Here is a 20438-nt window from a genome sequence, read left to right on the forward strand (position 1 = left end):
TTCTTTGAGCTGTAGGGAGACCATTAGTTTAATTATACTTACCTTCTCTATTTGTTTCCCAATCCCCATTTTCCTCTTCACTTTCTGGTGTTCTCTCCTTTGTAATTTTGATATCCTCCTTTTCTCTATGTCTTCCTCGTGAAGACTCTTTCTATAAAGGGAAAAATGCTGCATTAGAGTAAACAACTTTATTTTAAAAGAAGCCTGAAGAAGCAGGTATATTTTACATGGTATTTTGTCTGTTTCTTTTTTATAGTACAAAAAGCATTTTCTCCCTTAGCCTGTTGAACAAATACCTTCTTAAATAAGCAGAGACCCCACAGCCAACATGTTCTAAAGCAATTTCATATAATCAGTATGCAAACAGCAGATGGGGAAAAGAGAAGAAAGGATTCATAAAATAAGACGGTTTAAAGGCAGGGCAAGAAGCGAGCATGTATCAGAGAATAAAGTTTAAAACAGGAACCGAAAGAACAGATCAAGTTCTTAAGACCAGAAGTTTAATGAACATTTAAAGAGTATAATTTTAACAGCTGGAGTAAGAATTCTCAGCTGTAAATAAGAATATTTATATGCAAGGTAGATGAGCCTCAGAAGCTGAACCATTTAACTCTCCAGAGGATAAAGAATGGAAGGGGGATAATAAAATAAAAAAATGGAGACCCTTGGCTGGCAGAAGGAAGGGGGGAAAAAAGTCTAAAGCAACACACTGGAATCAAGTTTTGTTGACAGCTTTATATTTGAACTTTCACTGGCCCCGAGTTATTAGACAAGTCTAACTGTTGCAGTAGCACCCATTTTGCATGTGGCAGATGGTCCTGTGGACACCTAAGGAAGCCAGAGACTATTTCTTACAGGAAAGAAGATAATTTCATAAGGCAACTGAACCTGTGCTGCGCTTCTCCCCCTGCTAAATTCCAGTAGTAAAGCTGCACAGTTCCATCATTGCCTCTGCTGAACTGACATTCTCCAAATAATCTACCTGGGCTCAAGGGGAGTACAGGATGAAGTTTTTTCACTATTTGCAAAAAAAGAACATTCAAGCTCAGAAGTATCTCAGGTTAATTTATTAAGTAGGAAACCAGAAAGAGCAAATAATGAAAGTCTGCCCCATATCCCTTTTGTTCTCACCTCCCATAGTGCCTTCGTTTGCCTTTTGGGGTTTCTTCAGTGTAGGAACCTTTGTTTTTATGCCAAGAAAAGGAGATGCCCGAGAATTTCACTAGCTATTCCTTATTAGGACTTAGATCTCTACTTAATTTAAATGCTTAATATCACCTTAGAAACACAGTAAGGAAATAACGTAACATTGTGGATAGTCACTCCCAAGTGACTAAAATTCAACTATCCCTTTTTATTCACTAACAATGTTAAAATCTTATCTCTAGTTTAATGATGTAAATGATGACAGAACAAGTACTGCATTTATTTTACCTAGTGAACTAGAACAGATGCTTCAACACAGTTATCTTCAAGCCTCTCATCTTGATGCATTCAGTATATCACATTCAAAGTCTTAGAAGGTTTGGAAAAAACTGACCGGTTGCTATATAACACGAAAGGAACTTCACATTAAAGGAACTAATTTTTGTCATGTTTAATTTAAAGCAGCTTGTATAATAAGGGAAAAAAAAAAAGTTATTTTTCTCCATTTCATGACAGGATCTCTAAAATGATGCACAAGATCCTAGCCTATCAAGTCATGTTGTTGCTGACATAAACTGCAGACAAGTCTACATCAACTAAGGCATCATCACAACATGTGCTAAAGGCATTTCAGTCCAAGAGCAAGAATTGTACTACGCTCCAAAGCAAGTTACTTTAAAAGAAAATTACTCTGATGAGATCTGAAAATCTGTAACTTTATCAACAGGCCTCTCCTGCAACCATTCTTTTTTTTCTTAGAGTATCTTAATTTTTCTAGACTGCCCTTCTTGAAGGCAGTCTGTTCTATTAAACTTGTGTACTTCTGCTATATACTCCAACTAATTCCTACCATATAAACAAACAATAAACATAATTTCTTAAATACAAATACTAGTTTCTATGAATTCAACACTATTTGTTACTAGCAAACTGAAATACACGTTAGGACAGCCTCTATATACCGATTTCAAAAAACTTCTTAAAACGAATTCCCCAAATAACTTGTTGGCAGAGAACGTGCAGATAAGCCAGAACGCTTCAAGACCAATTTAATAACCCATGTTAAAAATACTACACAACCTGTATTTATCTTGCCTACAGCTCCAAACTTACAACCAAACACAAGCATCTTGAAACACCCTGTATTTTCTCCTTTCAGTGGAGAGATTCAGTAGTGGCACAATCATACTTCTACAGAAGAACCGAGAACAAAAACATCTATGAAAGGAATTTTATTGAATTATTGAATATAGGGGAAGGGAATAGACAGTTTTTATGCAAGCATGCTGTTTTACAAGTCAGGACAACTTGATCCGAGCCCGTTCATGCACTAAATTACTTCAGTTTAGTTGTCAGGAAAAAAGATTCTGGTAATGTTGCACTTTGAAAAACAAATCTCAGTTTAGAAATTGAGTATATTTTCCTGGGGCACGCAAATCAAGAATTTAAGTTATGATGGTTTAGAACACATTCGAATTTTCTCATTGAGAAGTCTTCAACATATTCCTTCTATTGTACTTGTTCCACTTACAACGCATTTAATTCCCTCATACTATGGGAAGTAAATATTTCCTTCATATCCTTGTAGACCTTTTTGTACTTTACAGTTTTTTTTCATCTCTCCCTTAATAAGCCAAGAATAAAATAAGTCAAGCTCCTAAAGGACAATAGCATGTCTTTCACTTGTACTTGAAGATGCTGTATCCACTTCAGCCACACTTGTAAACTATTTCTCTGCAGACTCTGAAAAAATGCCATTTACTAGATGAGAAACAATACACTTCCATAATAATATAATTATTTACTAAAAAAATACTGTAGATTGTCCTAAGAGTAAACAACAACTTAGTAGACTTTGTCTATGCTGTTTTCTGGTATGTGCTCACAGTTAAACTATTTACATGTGTTGAATAGATGATTACAGTTTAATGTTGACGTTCAGGAGAAATGTTACTTAAGAAAGGAAAAAAAAATACGACACTATGGCTGAATTCTGTGATATTTTATTTAATTTAATGTCTACTTAAGTTGAAGTTCCACACCCCATAAGATATGATCAGCACTCTACAGCACAAGACTTGATGTCTACTTGAATGAATTCCCCTCTACAGCCAGAAGAGTTTGGACTCATCCAGTCTGCAAAACATGCTTCTAGCCAAGAAGTGTTATTTTGCCAACACCGATGGAGAGAATATTTATAAGACTCTTACAACCTACAATTCTTACAAGGCAGAAGCTTCAGTTTCAGCCTTATCAGCACATGTACATGCAGCAGCAATATAAACTAATTCAAAAGCACAGATTCCTTTAAATCTAGAATAAGCTATCATGTATTACAGCTAGAATCTTTTGGGCAAGCACAGTACTATTTTGCTCTAGGTATAATACCTTTATAGTATAAACTACTACCACACTACACAAGCATACAAGAAAACGAATCTGAAGTTTCCCTGACACGAGCAGGTATTGTTTCCCTTTCAGAGATGGAAGAGAATGCCGACTTCCATTTCCAGTGGAGATATTCAAAAGCCACAGTGACAAAAAGCACAGATATGAAGCAAGTGATACACATTCCTTACAAAAACCTTTCCTAAATGTACATTAAGTTCTTCCCTCTGTTTCTCCCAAATCACACACACCTCCCAGGTAATACTTTAGGTAATACTTCATATACTCCAATGTAACTGCCTTCTCATAATACAGAGAAAAATTCAACACAAAAATTTCCAACTAAATACAATAATGGAAGGAACCTTATCTAATTATTTGTATAATAATTGATACACTAGCATACAGTGCTGAAATAATTCCAAACACAAATCTGAGAAACATAGAAACAACTGAGTTCAATGTAGTTGTCTACATAACACAGCATATTGTCTCTGAAAATAATAGTACAAGACATGAAGAAATAATAAGGGATATATTCTATAAGCTGTCCATACAGGAAGTTTCTTCCTGAATACATACAGATTATACTAGTTATCTTATGTCTCCAAAGAACAAGAAATCTTTTCTAAAAAGATTTTATACTAGTTATACTGTCTCAACTTTTTGTGGAACCTGGTCAGGTTTTTGACTGTATCTTCTGGCAATCAGGTAGAATTGTCATATATAATGTAAATAGCATTTCCCCTTGTCATTTTCAAATTTGCCACTCTTTCTACTGGGATAAAGTATGAATATGACGCATCTAATTTACATTCTCTCAATCATACATTACATGCATTCGCCACATGGCCTTTCTTCTCTCCAGTCTCTTTCTCACCTCCATGCCCACTTCAAAAAGACCGTTGACTGTATTTTCTTGCATACAGGTGATCACAACCAAACAGCATTTCAAATGAAACTGGACCATGAATTTCTACAGCATAATATTGATCATTTTCTATTCCATTTTTATATACTTGAGCGTTTGCTTCTGCAACTGTGACTGCACTTTGAACAGATGGTTTCATTGAGCTGTCCACAATAACTTCTTTTTCTACTGGATGGTTTCAGTTACATTTAAAATATTCATTCATGATTTTTTCTTTTAAATACTTTCTTCATTGTGCATTACCTTGCACTTGTCAACACCAAGTTTCATCTGCCATTGTACTGCCAAAAACTATCTTTCACCAACTCCTACTGCATTCCTCAGGCTCTAGTAATCTCAAGTACTGTTTCCGTATCTTCTGCAAAGTTTGACATTTGGGATGTCAACATTTTTTCCACATTCTTAAAAAGTTACAGCTCTTTAGATGAAGCACCATAGCATCCTCTGTAACTTCATCATTTGAAATTAATCTAATATTTTGCCCTTAGCTAGCTTCTAAACCTGACAATATTAATACCTGCTATTCTTTGACTATCTATATGCCTCAAAAGCCTTGTTTCAAAAGAAGCTAAGGTTTGACCTGTATCAGACAGTTCTCTCTTAGCCACTACTCTCCATTAAAGTTTCAGGCTAGTAGATTGGTGAAGCACTAATTTTGTCTGCAGGAACAGTGCTGCTCTTCCTTTCTTTCTTTTTTTTTAAACACGATTATGAAACTTTTTATGGAACAAGCTACTTTTCGTTATTTCAAAACAAAAGTTAAGATTTCTTATCCAGCTCCTCTGTTATCCCAAAAGCTTTAATAAGAGATGGAAACGTCAGATATTAGAGCTCCACCATAATAGTAGCTCTCACAATGGAGCAAGATTTTTGTTAGCAGTTCAGTCACTTCAGTATTCTGTTCTTTTAGATATTCTGGTTCTTTGCAATGCAAGTCTTGACACCTGTCCCTCTTCATCTATTTGTTCCAGAATATTTTCTTTGGATATCCCATATTTTGAGAGTTGCCTCCATGCAACTAATACAAAAGCTCAGTAGTTTCCTCAGCCTTCTGTTTTATGAGATTGAAGCAGAGTATTTTTTTCTCTACAGTGTGCTTATTCTGTAAATAATTCTTTGGTACTTTAACAGACCCACTAATTCTCTGATTCCTTTTGATTCCTCCTTCCAGTTCACTTTTACTTGGGATTTAGTTGTTTAAGAGTATTTTATTATTGCATTAATAGAACACTATAAAAAGCAGGGTTAACTAACCAAAAGTAAGAATTACATCAAAATTAGAGTTGTACGAGGAGAGAAGAAGTCACGGTAAATTTTTAATAACGGTTGGAAAAAACACTTTTCCCACCAACCATGTACTCAATAATTGAACAGTTTATTCAAACTATTAGAAAATAAAAGAAACACATTTAAGTAGAAGAGTAAAAAGACTGGAAGTTTACACAAATTAACAGCAACTGAAAACATGATTGGAAGGTAAGCCATTCTGTTAATTTAATGATAGCAGCTGCTGTTGATTTCTTTACACCTGACATAAAAATTCATTTTACACAGCAAGTACGAACAGACCAAGAGGAAAAAAAAAAAAAAAAAAAGAATGCTGTTAATACCTGCAGAAGCAAAACCGATTTTTCACAAATAAAACCTTTTAATCATTATTCATACGAAGATGGTCTTAAAAAACATGACGCAGGAATATACTGGTGATATTGTTACACAGGTGCAGGGTCACACTACCAACTCTGCCCCTATTTGTTTGTAACATCAGGAACAGATAACACAACTTAAAAATAAGTAACTTCTGATATTTGAGGGGTACAGGGTTGCAGAAAGATGATTAGAAAATGAGAATGGTAATGAATGAATTTTTTGCAAAATCCAAAAGTGAGCAGTTGGGATGGCTGATGAGTATGTGAGGAGGAAGGCAAAATGAACTAGCACAACAGTAACTGCATGGTCTCATCAAAAGCAAATTTGGGATGAACAACTGGAGTCAGGATGCATGTAAATAATGAATACGTGTTGGGAGAAAAATAGTGGATGATTGGAACAACGGTTAATACACTTTCTTGGTAATCATCAAAGACTCTGCACTGTTATTAAACACCTGTTTATCAGTATTTATAACATATTTTAGTCTGCGGGATTTATAAAATCTTTGGGAACCAAAAGACCAGAAAGTGCTATAAAATTGCAAAATAATACAATTGTTAAGACACTTCATAATAAAATATGCCACATGCTACGTACAAAATTATCAGTTCATTAAAACATTTTAAATATTACAAGTCACCATGATCAAGTTTCTAGGACACACTGCCCAATTGCTACTGAGGGATTCTGGAGTTCTGCAAACTCCATTCTTACCCTAACAGGAGAGGACGATTCCTCTGTACTTCGTTTCTGTGGCTCTGCCTCAACGTCTTGACGTTTGTTCTTCATTCTTTCCCGAAGATCTCCAGTGGGTCTTTCTGGTGACCTGTATAATACAGAAACATAATATAACCGGTTCTACGGGACTATTTTTAAAGGAATACAATCTGTCTTTTAATTATTTTTTATTAGTATATACAGAAAGATCTAAACCTCCCACCCAGAAGTGAAGTGAATGAATAAAAAAATATTCCATTCAAATGGGCTTAAGCATTCTAAAAAACCAGCTCTTTCCGAACATCAAGGAAGCCTTGACTCTAAGAAGAAAACCTACTTGTATGTATATATGGCATGACTCAGTTACTACTCTAGATCAGTCAGGTGATCTTATCCAGAAAAACTCTTTTTCTGACCATCATGCAAATGTGTTTCACAATCACTCCTACCAAGTCCTTCAAGATATCTTTAGCCTTCTCCGTATTCTAAGCTGCACCAATTTTAATATATAGATATAATACATATTTTTATATATATAAAAAAATACAATTAATGCAGAGTCAAACTACTGTAGACTAGCAATGATAGTCACACAGAAGCACAACTCTGAATACGGATGAAGCCTGCAAGTGGAGACAACGTGACCTAGGTGCCATCCTCCCATGGCCTTGGTGAGACTGCCACACAAAAAAACCACTGTTGCAAGTCCATGCACCAGAAATTCACTCTTGGAGGCCTCCTCCATTTTCCATCTTGCAGTAACATAATTATTTCATTATTTAATTACAAAATATTGGATGAACTCTACTAGTCATGCAACTTTAAGGTATATTATCTGTAAAAGGTATTACTGTGATGTGGGAAGGGAGAGGAACATCCTACACTACCACAAGACATCTATATAATTTTGTCACCTCTTAGTACGGATTCACAAGTTCATTTATCCCTTATGGGTTAAAAGAGAACAACTCTTGCATTCAAACAACTTCCTAAAAAAAGGGGGTGTAGGAGCTGTTTCAAATGATCTTTCAATTCAGGACAATACATTTTCTCTTCATATAAATCTGGCTTGATATTGAGTTTGGTACTTCTGTGATGGCTGTTAGCCGTAATTACAGATTCTTCTGTGAAATGGTTGTGTGAAAGTACTGGATCTGTACCTATCATTTTTCACTAAAGAATCATAAAGGGATACTGATGCTGCCTTAGGTGATTAGAAGAGCTATATATAATATTTGAATAATGAAATTTGCATTTGTTTTGTTTTTCAGACTGAATTAGGGTTTCCATTTAGAAAGTGTTGTTTCTCCCACCCTTCCTCTGTCACATAATACACAAAGGGTAAACTATCTTTCACAGTTTACGCATAAAAATATCTAAATTAATATCATTTCATTTTCAACTTGTGCATATTTGAAAAAACAGTAATTGGTTTCCACTTCCTCTTTTGCAATGTTATCTATATTTAATTCTTTAAACTGCATCATAAGGTTAAGTGTCTTAGGATCTAAGAAGAAAAAGACCAGTGACTGCTCTCATTTTTAAATGCATTTAATTCATGAAGTTGTAAATACAGGTCAATCTAGATCAGAGGAAAGGTACAAAACAGTAGCGTGCTGCTTCCTTCAGCACTAAGAAAGATCAAATAATATCCAGCATACAAACATAAACAAGTTATCTTCTTTGCATGCATGATTATATCATCTTTAAAGTGTCTGGCTTTAGCAAAGGTATTCAAGGTATTTTTTTTTTCCCTCCCTCCATCTTAGAAAGATAATTCCTTTGTATTACCAAAACTCTCCAAAGCATTCCAACCACCAGCTACCTCAACAAATAAACTGTCTTTCAACATTAAAGTGGCAATTCAATGCCTTAATTTTTAATAATATTTCAGCCATGGCACAAAGGATTTGGATTTGTGAAACTGAAAATTAATTTAAAAGGCAAAAAGATTATAGATAATGTTGTTCCTCAAGAGGAACAATTTCAGGAAAAACCCCAGTAGCTGAAGGAGAAAGTAAGAGAACTTACACTGAATGCAGCTCATGTACTTTCTAGAGAGACATCTGATATTTTAGTACTTTTTTTTTTTTTTTTAAAAAGGTCATATGCTGTAGTGAAAAAACATCCAAACTGTTTCACCCTCAATTAACACCGTTTTCAGTACAGGAGGGAAGGAAAAAAAAACCTTAGTTTGTTAAAACATTATTCAAATCTACTTAAAGATTACAAAAGTTATCAAGAAATCACAGAAATGAAAAAAGCTATAGCTTCAGGGTTGGGGGTTGTTGGTGGTTTTTTGTTTGGTTCTGTTGTTTTGGGGGTTTGGTGGTTTTTTTAGCTTTAGGAGAACACTGGAGTGAAGTCATGGTAACCATCCTACCCCTCCTTGCCAAAAAACATCATAACCCCTCAAAAAGTCTAATAATACAAGACTGAAAATTTGTCAAATTTTAAGATATAATTACTCAGGAGGCTGTAACTGTTTTCAGATACTTTGGCTTAATGCACAGAAAATCAAGCTGGTCTACTAGCTGATTTTTCTTTCAGGTGTACCACAATTCTAATTTTTACACAATGGCTTCTTTTCTACATAACTTTCCCCCCACTCCCCCTCCAAAAGGAATCTTTGGTTATTCTAGGTCATGCACACTGCTGTATTTCAAGATAACTACAATTTTACCTCTACAGTTTAAGATGATGTGGCTAGACAGCAACTGGTAGAACCTTTCATGCAAAAGGCTCCACAGCATTATCCCTGTACACTGAAAGAAGAAAACCACTCAATGAAAAATTTCTCTTTAATGACTTAATATTTTGTGCTGGACCCATCTTTTCAATAAGGACTAAAATGCAGAATTTAATAATTTCAAATTTTAAGCAGTGCAGTTAAGTAATTTTAAACAGCATTACTTCCTGCAACAGTTCAGTTCTCCATAGTCAGTAGCTTGGTTAGGAAATGCACATTCATAACAGTGCCTCCATTTGCTTCTGTGCTTCTCACAGTGTCAGGAACAACTACCTAGCAACAGGCACACATTACAACACACGTGTCTGAGAATATCGGGGTGTATGTGTGTGCTTGCACACATGTGCACGTATAGGCAGATGACAATTATTAATGTATAATGTACATATTATAATTATATGCTCATGAAGCACTGTCCTGTTTTTCAGTTTCCCATACAACAATATTTGAACCTTTCAAAATCCACATGTTCTTACCTAAGATTACTGCTGGTTTGGTTTGGTTTTTAAATCCAGTATAATGATCCAGAATGAAGAGGATCAGACAGGCAATCTATGAGTGGAGCAGGAGAGCAAAATTCCTTGTGGGATAGCATGTTTACACACAGCTCTTTCCTTGATAGCTTCTCCTTACTTCAGATGCCTGGAAGACCGGCAGGCCTATTATGGAATTCTTAATATCCTCATCAGGAAAGCTTTATAGGTAAAAACATGCTAGGTTTATTTTTATAACAGCAAGATTAAAATTCATGCTGTGAGAGGCAGCATTAATGCTGAAACGGAGTTATAACGAAACCAGATTTAAGAGTCTCTTTCACACTTTAGAGTCAAGTTTTCCTACTGTCTGGTGATGTTCTGAACTATGGAAGGCATTATGGTCAGATAAAACCATTAACAATTAGATTTATTTCAGATGGGTATAAAATTGAAGGGGCAAGACAGAAAGGCAGCAAGATGTGCTTTGTCCTATCAAACTGCTTGCAAAGCAGACAAAAGATTTCACCAGCAGGCCTGGCTGAACACATGTAGACATGCCACCATTATGTTGTCCCAGATACTTTAACAAGAATACTGCTTGAACTGAACTGATGTGGAAGCAGCATTAGTTTGGCTTGCAAGAAGCCAATAAAATTGCATTCAAAATACCTGGATAACATTTGTAAAAATCTCTTGTAATGTTAAATGGCATGAAAATGCCAACATTTTATTATGTACGTAAAACAGCTTTTTCTGTGCCTGGCCAAGAGCTATCAGTAGAAACTTCGGAAGACAAGCATGCTTTTTTCATTTGTCTGTTGGGGGGGGGAGGGGGGCGGGTACGTAGGGGTTTCCTCCTCCTTTTTATTTTTAAGAACGCCTTTATTAAATGTTGAATGTATCAGGCAAATAAGCAGCAAGATTTGTCCTTTGACTTTTTCATATAGTCCTAGTAAAAAAATGTTAGCAATAAAAAGAAGCAAATCAACATTATTCTTAAATGTCAGTGGTGACAGTGAAGCAGAAACATAGCTTTAATCATTAAAAGAAATGTCACTTTTCTTCAAATGACCAAGCAGAACTATGCACTGAGTGTTCCAAACACTGAAAGCAAGGAGAAAGTGACATTCTAACAGTTTTAAAATTTAATCTCTGCCTGTAAATCACTCCTTTTTCCCATTTGGAACATTCAGTACAGAACAGAGTAAAATCTTTTACACACCGAAAGAAACATTAAACTCAGTGATATATTTTGTATCCCAGCTGCTACCACCTTAGAAGCAATGGAAGATCAAACAAGCAAAGTCAAGATCATCCTGAGCGGATGCCACAGGAATAGGAAAAAGAGCCAGAAACAGAACCCTAACCTCATGCCAACCTTCCTGCTGTTGCTTTACACTTTGATGCTTCAGTGCGCCCATCCATAATCTAGAGGTAACATTGACGTTACTGTAGCATTATGAAGCACAGTTGTTCGTAAAATGTAAAGCCTTCATACAAAGAGGTACTATGCTAAAAACTATACTATCTTTTTGTCCTTTATAGCAAGAATATTACAAACTTACTGCCACTTTTAGTTTCAGTTCAGTAAGGTGTTATGCCACACAAAGGACAGTCGAAAAAACCAAACATTTAAATTATAGTAACATATGAAGAGGCAGATAATAAAAAAATATTATCTTCTGAAAAACGAAGTAACTTTTTGGATCTCTTCCTATGGTACTTGTTCTATATCTGACAGATAAAGTCACAAAACTATGTTTTGAAGAGAAGTGTTTTCTCACAACAGGAGAGAAAGGATAGACACCTTATTCATCAAACAATATAGCAAAGGCAGAAGGGCTGCAAGTATGTGAGTACTGCTGTAAGTAGTTTCAAAACAGCATTTTAGTAAAGGACAGAAAGGCATATCAGAAGCTGCAGTGACACTCTGCAAAAAAAAAAAAAAAAAAAAAAAAACAAAAACCAACCAAAACAAACAAAACCAAAAAACCAAAGTATTAAGGTACCTGAACTTCCCATTTCATGTAATATAAGAAGTTAATCTGCATCCAGAGGACTCCATTCATTTTTTTAAAGCTACATACACACAAAAATCCTGGGAAAACCCACTGCAAGTTGCCAAATTAATTGTTTTGAGCAGCTTCACAATGCAATTGGTTATTGATAAAACATACCATTAGGCACATCACAGCATTTCACCTTTTTAAAAAAAAAAAAACAAAAAACAACAGAAGACATAGTTGCAAAAGCTATTTTCCTACAGCATGTGAAGAATTCAAAGTGAGTTCTTGATTTACCTTCTATAACTGCTGCTATAGCCTTTACCTCGTGGTGAAGGGCCATGTACGAATCTACATGTGTTCCCATAGAGGCAGTTGCCAGTCTTCAGCCAGTTACGGCACTGTGTCTAAGAGACAGACATTACTGGGTGAATTTCACACTCATTTCTGGAAATACCATTGGCGTGAGTGTGGCAGAACAAACAAATGACTCCACATTAACTCCCACTTATCTGTAAATTCTATCCACCAGTAATATAACTAATTAAAAAAAATAATCAACAATGAGCATCAGGTCTGGCAGAGAAAAATTTAGGTTGGTGGAAATACTATTAATATGTACAGTACTAGTGCTCCTCTCCAGAAGCTGGGACAACACACGTTATTTGAAAATTCTAGTATTAGTATGTTGAACATCCATGCGTTAAGGAGTTCTTTTCACCTTTACTAACATCAGTCACATCTGAGTATTTGGTACTCGTGAGCTACTCTTTCCCACCACCTAAATCCTGGAAAAGAAGATGCTGGGGTGGGGAGGAAAAGAAGAACACTTTTACAACTCACCTCTGCAGTACTTCCAGTGCTGGGTCCAAGCCTTTCAAACACACTGGGTCTTCGGGATGTGCTATCGGATATGGTCTTGGTATTTTCCACTGTGACCTTCCTTCTAATTTTTGACATTTTGTACTACTTCAACCAAAAAAAAAAGCAAAACTGTAAAATCCTTCAGTTTGGGGCTATTGACACTGAACTCACATGAATAAAATAGTATGATACACGTTGCAAGAATTGCTGCAGAGGTGATGAAGAAAGAAAAAGAAGTCGTAAATGAGTGAAATGTATCTAATAACAAGGAATGCCTCTTGATTTGAACTAGTCAGCTGAACACCAGTAATGATAATTTTTCATTTTATTTTATGACCTGCTTTGGATTCTTCAGCTTCCCTTTGGGAAAGATCATATGTCATGTTATTCATTTAGGTAGCAAACACCACACAGAACAATTGCTTTCCTTCATCATGTGCATGAACTCAAGTGACTTCAAGTGAGAAGAACCTTTAATGTTACTTCATCAACCTCTCAGGAACAGGTTCTGACCACTAAAAATGGCTCCCATTTTCAGAAACAAATCCCCAAAAATGAGAGCTCCATTTTTTCCCCCCTTGTTGTGTGTGACAACCTGCTGAAAACCACCTTGATATCATCCAGTGTCTGTGTTTGTTACTGGTTTGTATCCTACAACTACTTGGAACCACCCAAGTTTAGAAAAAAAACAAAAACCAAAAACCCCCACAACAGTGATACACTCCTTAAGCTTCTCAAGTAACTCCTTTTCATTAAGAAAAACAGATTTTAAAGCAAATACAGCATAAGTTTGATAAATAAGAAGTCACAATTTATCTTACCTGAGAAAGGAAGGAGTTATTGAATATAGAAAGAAAACCATGTTAAAAAAAAAAAGGAAGATATATTTTTAGCACTAGAGACAGGTTGTAGAAAAAAGGGCAAAATGGGCTCCAAAAACTATTGTCCATTCTTTAAATGTTACTTGATCTACACAGAAATAAAATCAGTTTGGGAAAAATCTGCCGGTTGCTGGACGATTTACATACAGCTCAAAAAACCACCTCTTTGTTGTATTGCAAAGTGCCATCATTCTAGAGCTCATTAGTCAGTATACCATGATTAGCCAAACGCTAATCTCCTACCCTTCCTTCTGCTGTCTCTTCTGCTCCTATCCATGTGTCACTGCCTTTAGAACACACACACGCTTAAGCTAATTTCTCATACACAAACAGGTTACAAATGACAAAAAGCTCACCCATACAGTCAGAATAATACAAATTTAAACTAACACCCACCACACTGGATTAATACAAACTTTCACTGATCTGATCAGCAATATGTCCCCCGAGCATTCAGACTGTAAGGTTCCATTCTACAGCAAAAAAAAATTTATAATGTATAAATGTGGACAAATGTACATAAAATGTAATACTGCTGTAACTTATATTTTACACTTGATATTTTGATAATACCTGGTTTTCTCTCTTGTACCTTGGTGAAACTTCATTATCTGAATCCTATGGTTACTTCAATGACAAGACCTCCCTAGAAGTCTGACAGCCATGCACTTTCTACAAACACAACTCTGTGCTCAAGCTCTTGCTAAGCACTTTAGCTCCTTTATAAACAACAGAAGAACGCTTACACTATGTACTTGAGAGATTTCTCAGCTCAACTCTAGTGACTACTTCTCCAAGCCTTTGATTATCTGAAGAATTTTATCTCATAAGTAAAGTTCAGATAACCAAGACATTAACCAAGATGCTCAGAGAGGGCAGAAGTTAACCATGTAGTGTATACCAGACATTAAAAACAATGGTTAACATCAATTAGTGGAAGCAGACAGTGAAACAGTAGAATTTGCCAGTAGTAGGAAATTATTTGGGTTAGTAAAAACTGTGGAGAATACAGATTTCCAGAAAGATCTAACTGAGTTAGAAAATTGAGTAATACAACAGCAGATGAAATGCAAATAAATATAATGTAATGCACACAAAGAGAAATGATTTTATCTAAATACTCTATGAGTTCAAATTAGTCCAGTCTTCTGAGAAAAATAATTAGGAGTCATTGTGGACAGCTCAATGTGCAGCAGTAGTTATAAGGTCTGACAGGATAAACCATTAAAGTTAGAAAGCAAAACAATACCACATCTCACTTAACTGAGCACCCTTCCATTTCAGGATTGTTTTCCACTGTATATTAGCAAAATACCCCACTGAATTTGTAAGGTTTCATGCAGCTACACCCTTTAATAGAGGATACAAAAATCGACTGACATATGCAAAAGCATTTTTAATAAGACGATCATATACCAAATACTGAATTTGGTTTAAATATTTACAGTAAAAAGAGCCATATCTGAAATAAAAAGGGTTAGAAGAACGGCACTGGCAATGGCATTGAAAGAGGGTTCAACACATGAAGGACAGATAAAATGAGTGCATCTAATACATAAGTACAGTACACACTGACATGATAGCAATATACAACTACAAAAAATTTACATTCATTTTGCCTCCTAATTTGAATGTCCTTTTCTTTTCAAAGAAACAGAGGCAAAACATCTTTTTTTAAATGTTACTTTTTACCCAGCAAATAGTACCTTCTTAGAAGCAACTTCTATAGGAAGTTATGATGATGACTAGTCTTAAAAGGATAGTTATAAACACGGAGAGGATGAAGGGGGTAACATCATCATAACTGAACAGATAATTTCATTCCAACTACCTACCTCCCCATATTTTGGCCGATAATTTCCTATAAGGAAATTAAGAGAACACCAACCAACCCTGAATCTTCTAAGGTTTGTAAAACCCCCTATTTTAAATAAAATAAAAACTTGGAATGTGAAACAAAAAAACATACTATTTCAGGTAGCATTCTGTCAACTCTACCCTCACATTCTGGCCCATATCCACCGGCTTGCAATTAAGAACAGGTACTCTATTAACAGAAGAGATATTTCATGAGAAATTACTCTAAGCATACAAAACCAGTATGCTGTGACTGCACAGCATATTACTTTCTGTATGTACATACTACCACACGAGGGTCTCACTCCTGCAACCAGAACTGCATGCGATTTCACTGTTAAGTGAATACTGCTGTTACACAGGCTGCAGGATTAGAGTCCAGACACATTATTCAAAGGCAAACTAAGGAATTTTCACTATGTCAAAGATTACATTTTAGAGACTGTATCTGAAAATGCAGTCAGTCCCATTTTCATTCTTCAAAGATCAAGCAAGTCGGAAAAATAAAGAGACTATTAAAACAATACTGCAGTTGAAATCTCAGATGCATAATGTCAGTTTTATATTACTGACAAGATTCCTTGCGTATAAACAAGTGCTGTGAGGGGAAAAAATTTAAGCTGTTTCATTTCCAGATTTTTCAGACTGCACATTAATGGATAAACAAGAAGAATTTAAATGGAACATCCCATAAAAATTCCCATAACTTGCTCAATTCTCCCACATTTTCATCTTGTGTTGCTCTACCCTTGATGATCACAGTCCTGCTATCAGTCCCACACTGATGGCCACCGCAATGATTTTCCTCTCCGTCAAACACCTGTGTCTCTGAACTACCATCTCCTTATTGAAAATCCACGTGGATTAGACAGCACTGAGTAGCAGTGTGGACTGAGCCTTGAGCATTCATATTTCAACACTGCAAATAATTACTACCATGATTTTTTTTTTTTTAAAGAAGTTTCTAAGAAAATTATGTACTTCTCTATTTCAGGTACATGACATTGCATTGCTAAATCTACTTAGGGGCACTGAAGTGTCCGAAACTTATGCAACAGCTTACAACCACTAAATGAAATTAACTTTGTACTCCTAAAAGAAATTCTATAGCTAAGGTTTTAACTGTAAAGTATCACTTTTCCATACATAAATAAGATCCATGGGAATCTTTAATAATAAATTAGAAATATTTTAACACTACGATAACTTACAGATGTATCTATGTTATTCTTTAAATGGAGTAACTTTTCCAGGGTGGGAGACAATCTGTTAATGACATTAATTACACTACCATTTGAAGTCAAATATATTGCAGGCTGTTACTTCACAAATAAATCTAAAATGTAGACAGACTTGAGAGGAGTATACCTAGTGGGCACTAACCAAGTAACTGAAATCAATGAAGCATGATATGATTGACACAATATTCAGTGAAATTCTGTATTTTTATTATCAGTACTCCTACATTTTGATGTCAAGGATGCTTAACATTTTTCTTCAATAGAAGTATGATATTACATAAGCCACGATCAAGAGAAACACATCTGAAACACACGCTTTTCTGTTAGAAAAACCTAATCCAGTCCTCTGCAAAAATTAATCCTGTTTCTACAAGAAAACTAGAAACTGAGATGTAACAGAACAAAAGCAAAGTTCACAAAAAAACTACAAGGAGATAAAATCTCTTTAAGAAGTCCAAGACATCACTAGTAAGCATGTCAATGTCTGTGCATGCATACGTGCACACCACACACAGGCTAAACATTATGTCACTTAAGAAAATCCTACCTGTGAAGTGATAAATAACATGCCATTTAAAATCACAAGCAAAATTTTGATTTTAAAATCCTACAGAACTTCAGATACAAACTGATTATAACACTCCAGGATAAACTAAATACCTGTTGACAACTAAATAACAGCTTAGAAAGAGGAAAATGTCAGTGCTTCCCTTCACTTTTCCAAATGAAGAGCTTTTACCTGAAAAGGTTGTTTCTGATTACAATGTTAACATTTCCATGTCACAATACTAATAAAATAGTGATATTTGAAGGAGCTCCACAGGTTTACTACCTAAAAATAATGCTAAAAATAGTAAAACGCGTTGTTAACCAACTTTCAAAAACAGAGTCAAATACTGGTTGCACATTTATGCGATGTCAGTCTAGCACTCTTCAACTCACACAAAGAAGCCTGTTTGACAGAAAACTAGAAATTATTCCAAGTTTACTTTAACAACTCCATGCTGTTAACCCATCACCTTATTAACTTCAACTTATCCCTCTAATTTAACATATAGTATTTCTGCATTAGTAGTGATAAGCAACTGCTAATTATGTTTTCACAAGTATAAAATCATGGTTGGCTTTCTACATGTAAATAAATAAATTAGAACATCAGGCCCTAGTATCACAAAAAAACCTATACGGTATTCCATATCTTGTCGCACAAAGTCCTCATACTCAAGGAAGATGTTTCACCAGACTAAGGGACAGTCTATGCAGACTGGTGCAGACAGATCCAAGCTCACTCAGCCTTCATATCGAGTCTGTTGGATGCACATCATCTCCAATCTGTAAATTGGATCACCAGGTTATCATGTTGCCACACTCGAGCAAACGTGCTGAGAAGCAGGGTGTATCATCTCAGGCACAGCCACATACAGCCGCACTTCTATAGTTTTTAGACACGCACCGTTCATGGGCTGAGTCTGTCCACTCCCGTCTGCACAGAGGCACCGTGTTTCACCACCAGAGCAAGATCCCTTAAGGGCCTGGTTGCTAACCCACTATCTGTCACAATCTGTCGTTCAAACAGCCTTGCGGAAGGTCGGCAAGAAATCAATGGTGGAGTGAGAATCCAGCAGAGAAGTCAAAGGTGAGGACCTGAGCAGGCCATCCGTAACACTAACCCAACATACCCAGCCTATAAGTTCTGGAAGGGATGGGAGTTAGCTGTAGCCGCTATCTAAAGAAATGGTGATGAGTGAATTCGTACGAGCGAAATTAGTAGCTCCTCTAAGCGCATAAAGCAGAAACTATTTTACTGCCAGAAAGCGGGAGAAGAGGCCCATGGAAGTGGAAAAAACCCCACGAACAGGGGAGATCCAAGCACCTGGGAGGCAGCCTCCAGCACGGCCACCGACGGAGGGACCTGCACCCCGAGCAAACGGCCGGATGGGCGGCACCGCCAGCCGCTCACCCGCGGCCCTCCCGGCCGCGCCCCCCTCCTCGGGGAGCCCCCCGGGCGCCCCCCGGCCCCGCACCGCGCTGGGCCGCGGGCGGGAGCGCGGCCCTTCCCCGCCGCGCAGCTCCGCAGGCCGAGCGGCCCCGAGCCCCGTCGCCCCCGGTGCCCCGGGCCAGGGCAGGGCGGGGCGGGGCGGGGGGAAAGGGGCGCGGGGGCCCACCCCGCCCCCTCCCGCCTCTCCTCCTTTCCCTCACGGCCCGGCGCGGCCCTCTCCCCCCGCCCCGCCCCGCTCCGCGCCCCCGGCCGCACTCACCTGCTCCTTCCGCTGCCGCGCCGCTCCCCGCCGCCTCCTCCGCCGCCGCCCGGGGCGGAGAGGGTGGGAGGGGGCGAGGGGGGAGTCCGTCCTCCCGGGCCTGAGCGCGGAGCGACACGGAGAGGAAGACGAGGAGCGCCACCCGCTCCCGCAGCCCGACGGCGCCCGCCGCTCCCGCCCTGCCCCCGCGCGCCGGGGCCGCTGGGTAACCACCGCCGCCACCGCCGCGCGCGCCCTTCCCGGCGGCCCTCGCGCCGCCCGCCGCACCGGTGATGACGTCGAGGGGAGGGGAGGGCAGCGGCGGCGGCGGTGACGGCGGGCCGGGCGGAAGCGGCGGCGCCGCCATGTTGGGGGAGGGCGGGGAAGGCAGGGCCTGCCTGCCTGCCTGCCCGCCCGCCCGCTCTCCCCGCGCCTCCTGAGGGGGCCTCGGGTCGGCGTTGGGCGGCAGCTGTGGGCGCGACCCGGGCATCTGCGCGGACTCCCGGGGGTGGCCAGCCCGGCTTCTCGGCCTGGGCCTACCAGGGTTGTGGGGGTGATAAACGGTGTGGCTGAGGCGCAAAAAAGAACCACAGAACGGTTTGGGTTGGAAGGGACCTTTGAAGGTCATGCAGTCCGACCCCCCGCCGTGGGCCGGGACGCCTTCCACTAGGCCGGGTTGCTTACAGCCCCGTCCAGCCTGGCCTTGAACACTTCCAGTGGTGGGGAATCCACAGCTTCTCTGGGCAGCCTGTGCCAGTGCCTCACCACCCTCACAGGAGAACATTTCTTCCTTAGGTCCAATCGAAACCGACCCTCTTTCGGTTTGAAACTGTTGCCCCTTGTCCTGTCACTGCCAGCCTTGGTATAAAGTCTTCAGGCCCGTGTTGCATTGCACAAACCCTCTGCCGCGAGATAAATAAACTTCGCCAGCTAATTGTGGCAGAGGAGCCTGTGGGCAGCTCCCCCGCGGTGTCAGTGATTTGGCCACCTGTGTGTCCTTGCCTTTATCTCAGCGTGCAGCAAGAAGTTCTCATGTGAACGGCCTTTACGTTTGACAGTGGAAACAATGAATAGGCTTGTTTTCTTGTCAGGAAATCCTATAATAGCTTGAATGACCGAAATGGGGGAATCTCTTCTATGGATGGGCAATGCCCAGCATGCCGTGTGTCAATCAGAGGCCCATTTGATGCTACATCACCTGGAGTTCCCACCATCTAGAAGGACATAAGATTATCTATGCTATTTTCCCCTTATAATGTGCACTCTCTCTCTCTCTCTCTCTCTCTCTCTCTCTC

The 20438-nt window shown here is 38.5% G+C and overlaps 1 protein-coding gene across 14 annotated transcripts in view; it reads right to left on the reverse strand.

Annotated features, from left to right (window-relative positions):
- ZC3H13 (zinc finger CCCH-type containing 13) overlaps window positions 1-19432 on the reverse strand; it is a 49604-nt gene extending 30172 nt beyond the window's left edge. For 7 of the 14 annotated variants that reach the window (XM_087756226.1, XM_087756216.1, XM_087756214.1 and 4 more), the window contains exons 1-5: window positions 19165-19304; window positions 12907-13032; window positions 12361-12470; window positions 6833-6944; window positions 43-151 (exon numbers count right to left, since the gene is read on the reverse strand). In XM_087756226.1, coding sequence (XP_087612352.1) covers window positions 43-151; window positions 6833-6944; window positions 12361-12470; window positions 12907-13023 — 448 coding nt within the window. In that variant the 5' untranslated portion in view covers window positions 13024-13032; window positions 19165-19304. Of the gene's footprint in view, window positions 1-42; window positions 152-6832; window positions 6945-10060; window positions 10128-12360; window positions 12471-12906; window positions 13033-19164 lie in introns of those variants that run through there. The other 7 variants (XM_087756225.1, XM_087756219.1, XM_087756215.1 and 4 more) reach the window with 6 other exon arrangements.
- Between the last annotated feature and the right edge of the window lie 1006 nt (window positions 19433-20438).

Source organism: Nipponia nippon, unplaced genomic scaffold (assembly GCF_047370975.1).
Source record: "Nipponia nippon isolate SJK-2023a ecotype South Korea unplaced genomic scaffold, ASM4737097v1 scaffold_2, whole genome shotgun sequence".
Classification (NCBI taxonomy): domain Eukaryota; kingdom Metazoa; phylum Chordata; class Aves; order Pelecaniformes; family Threskiornithidae; genus Nipponia; species Nipponia nippon.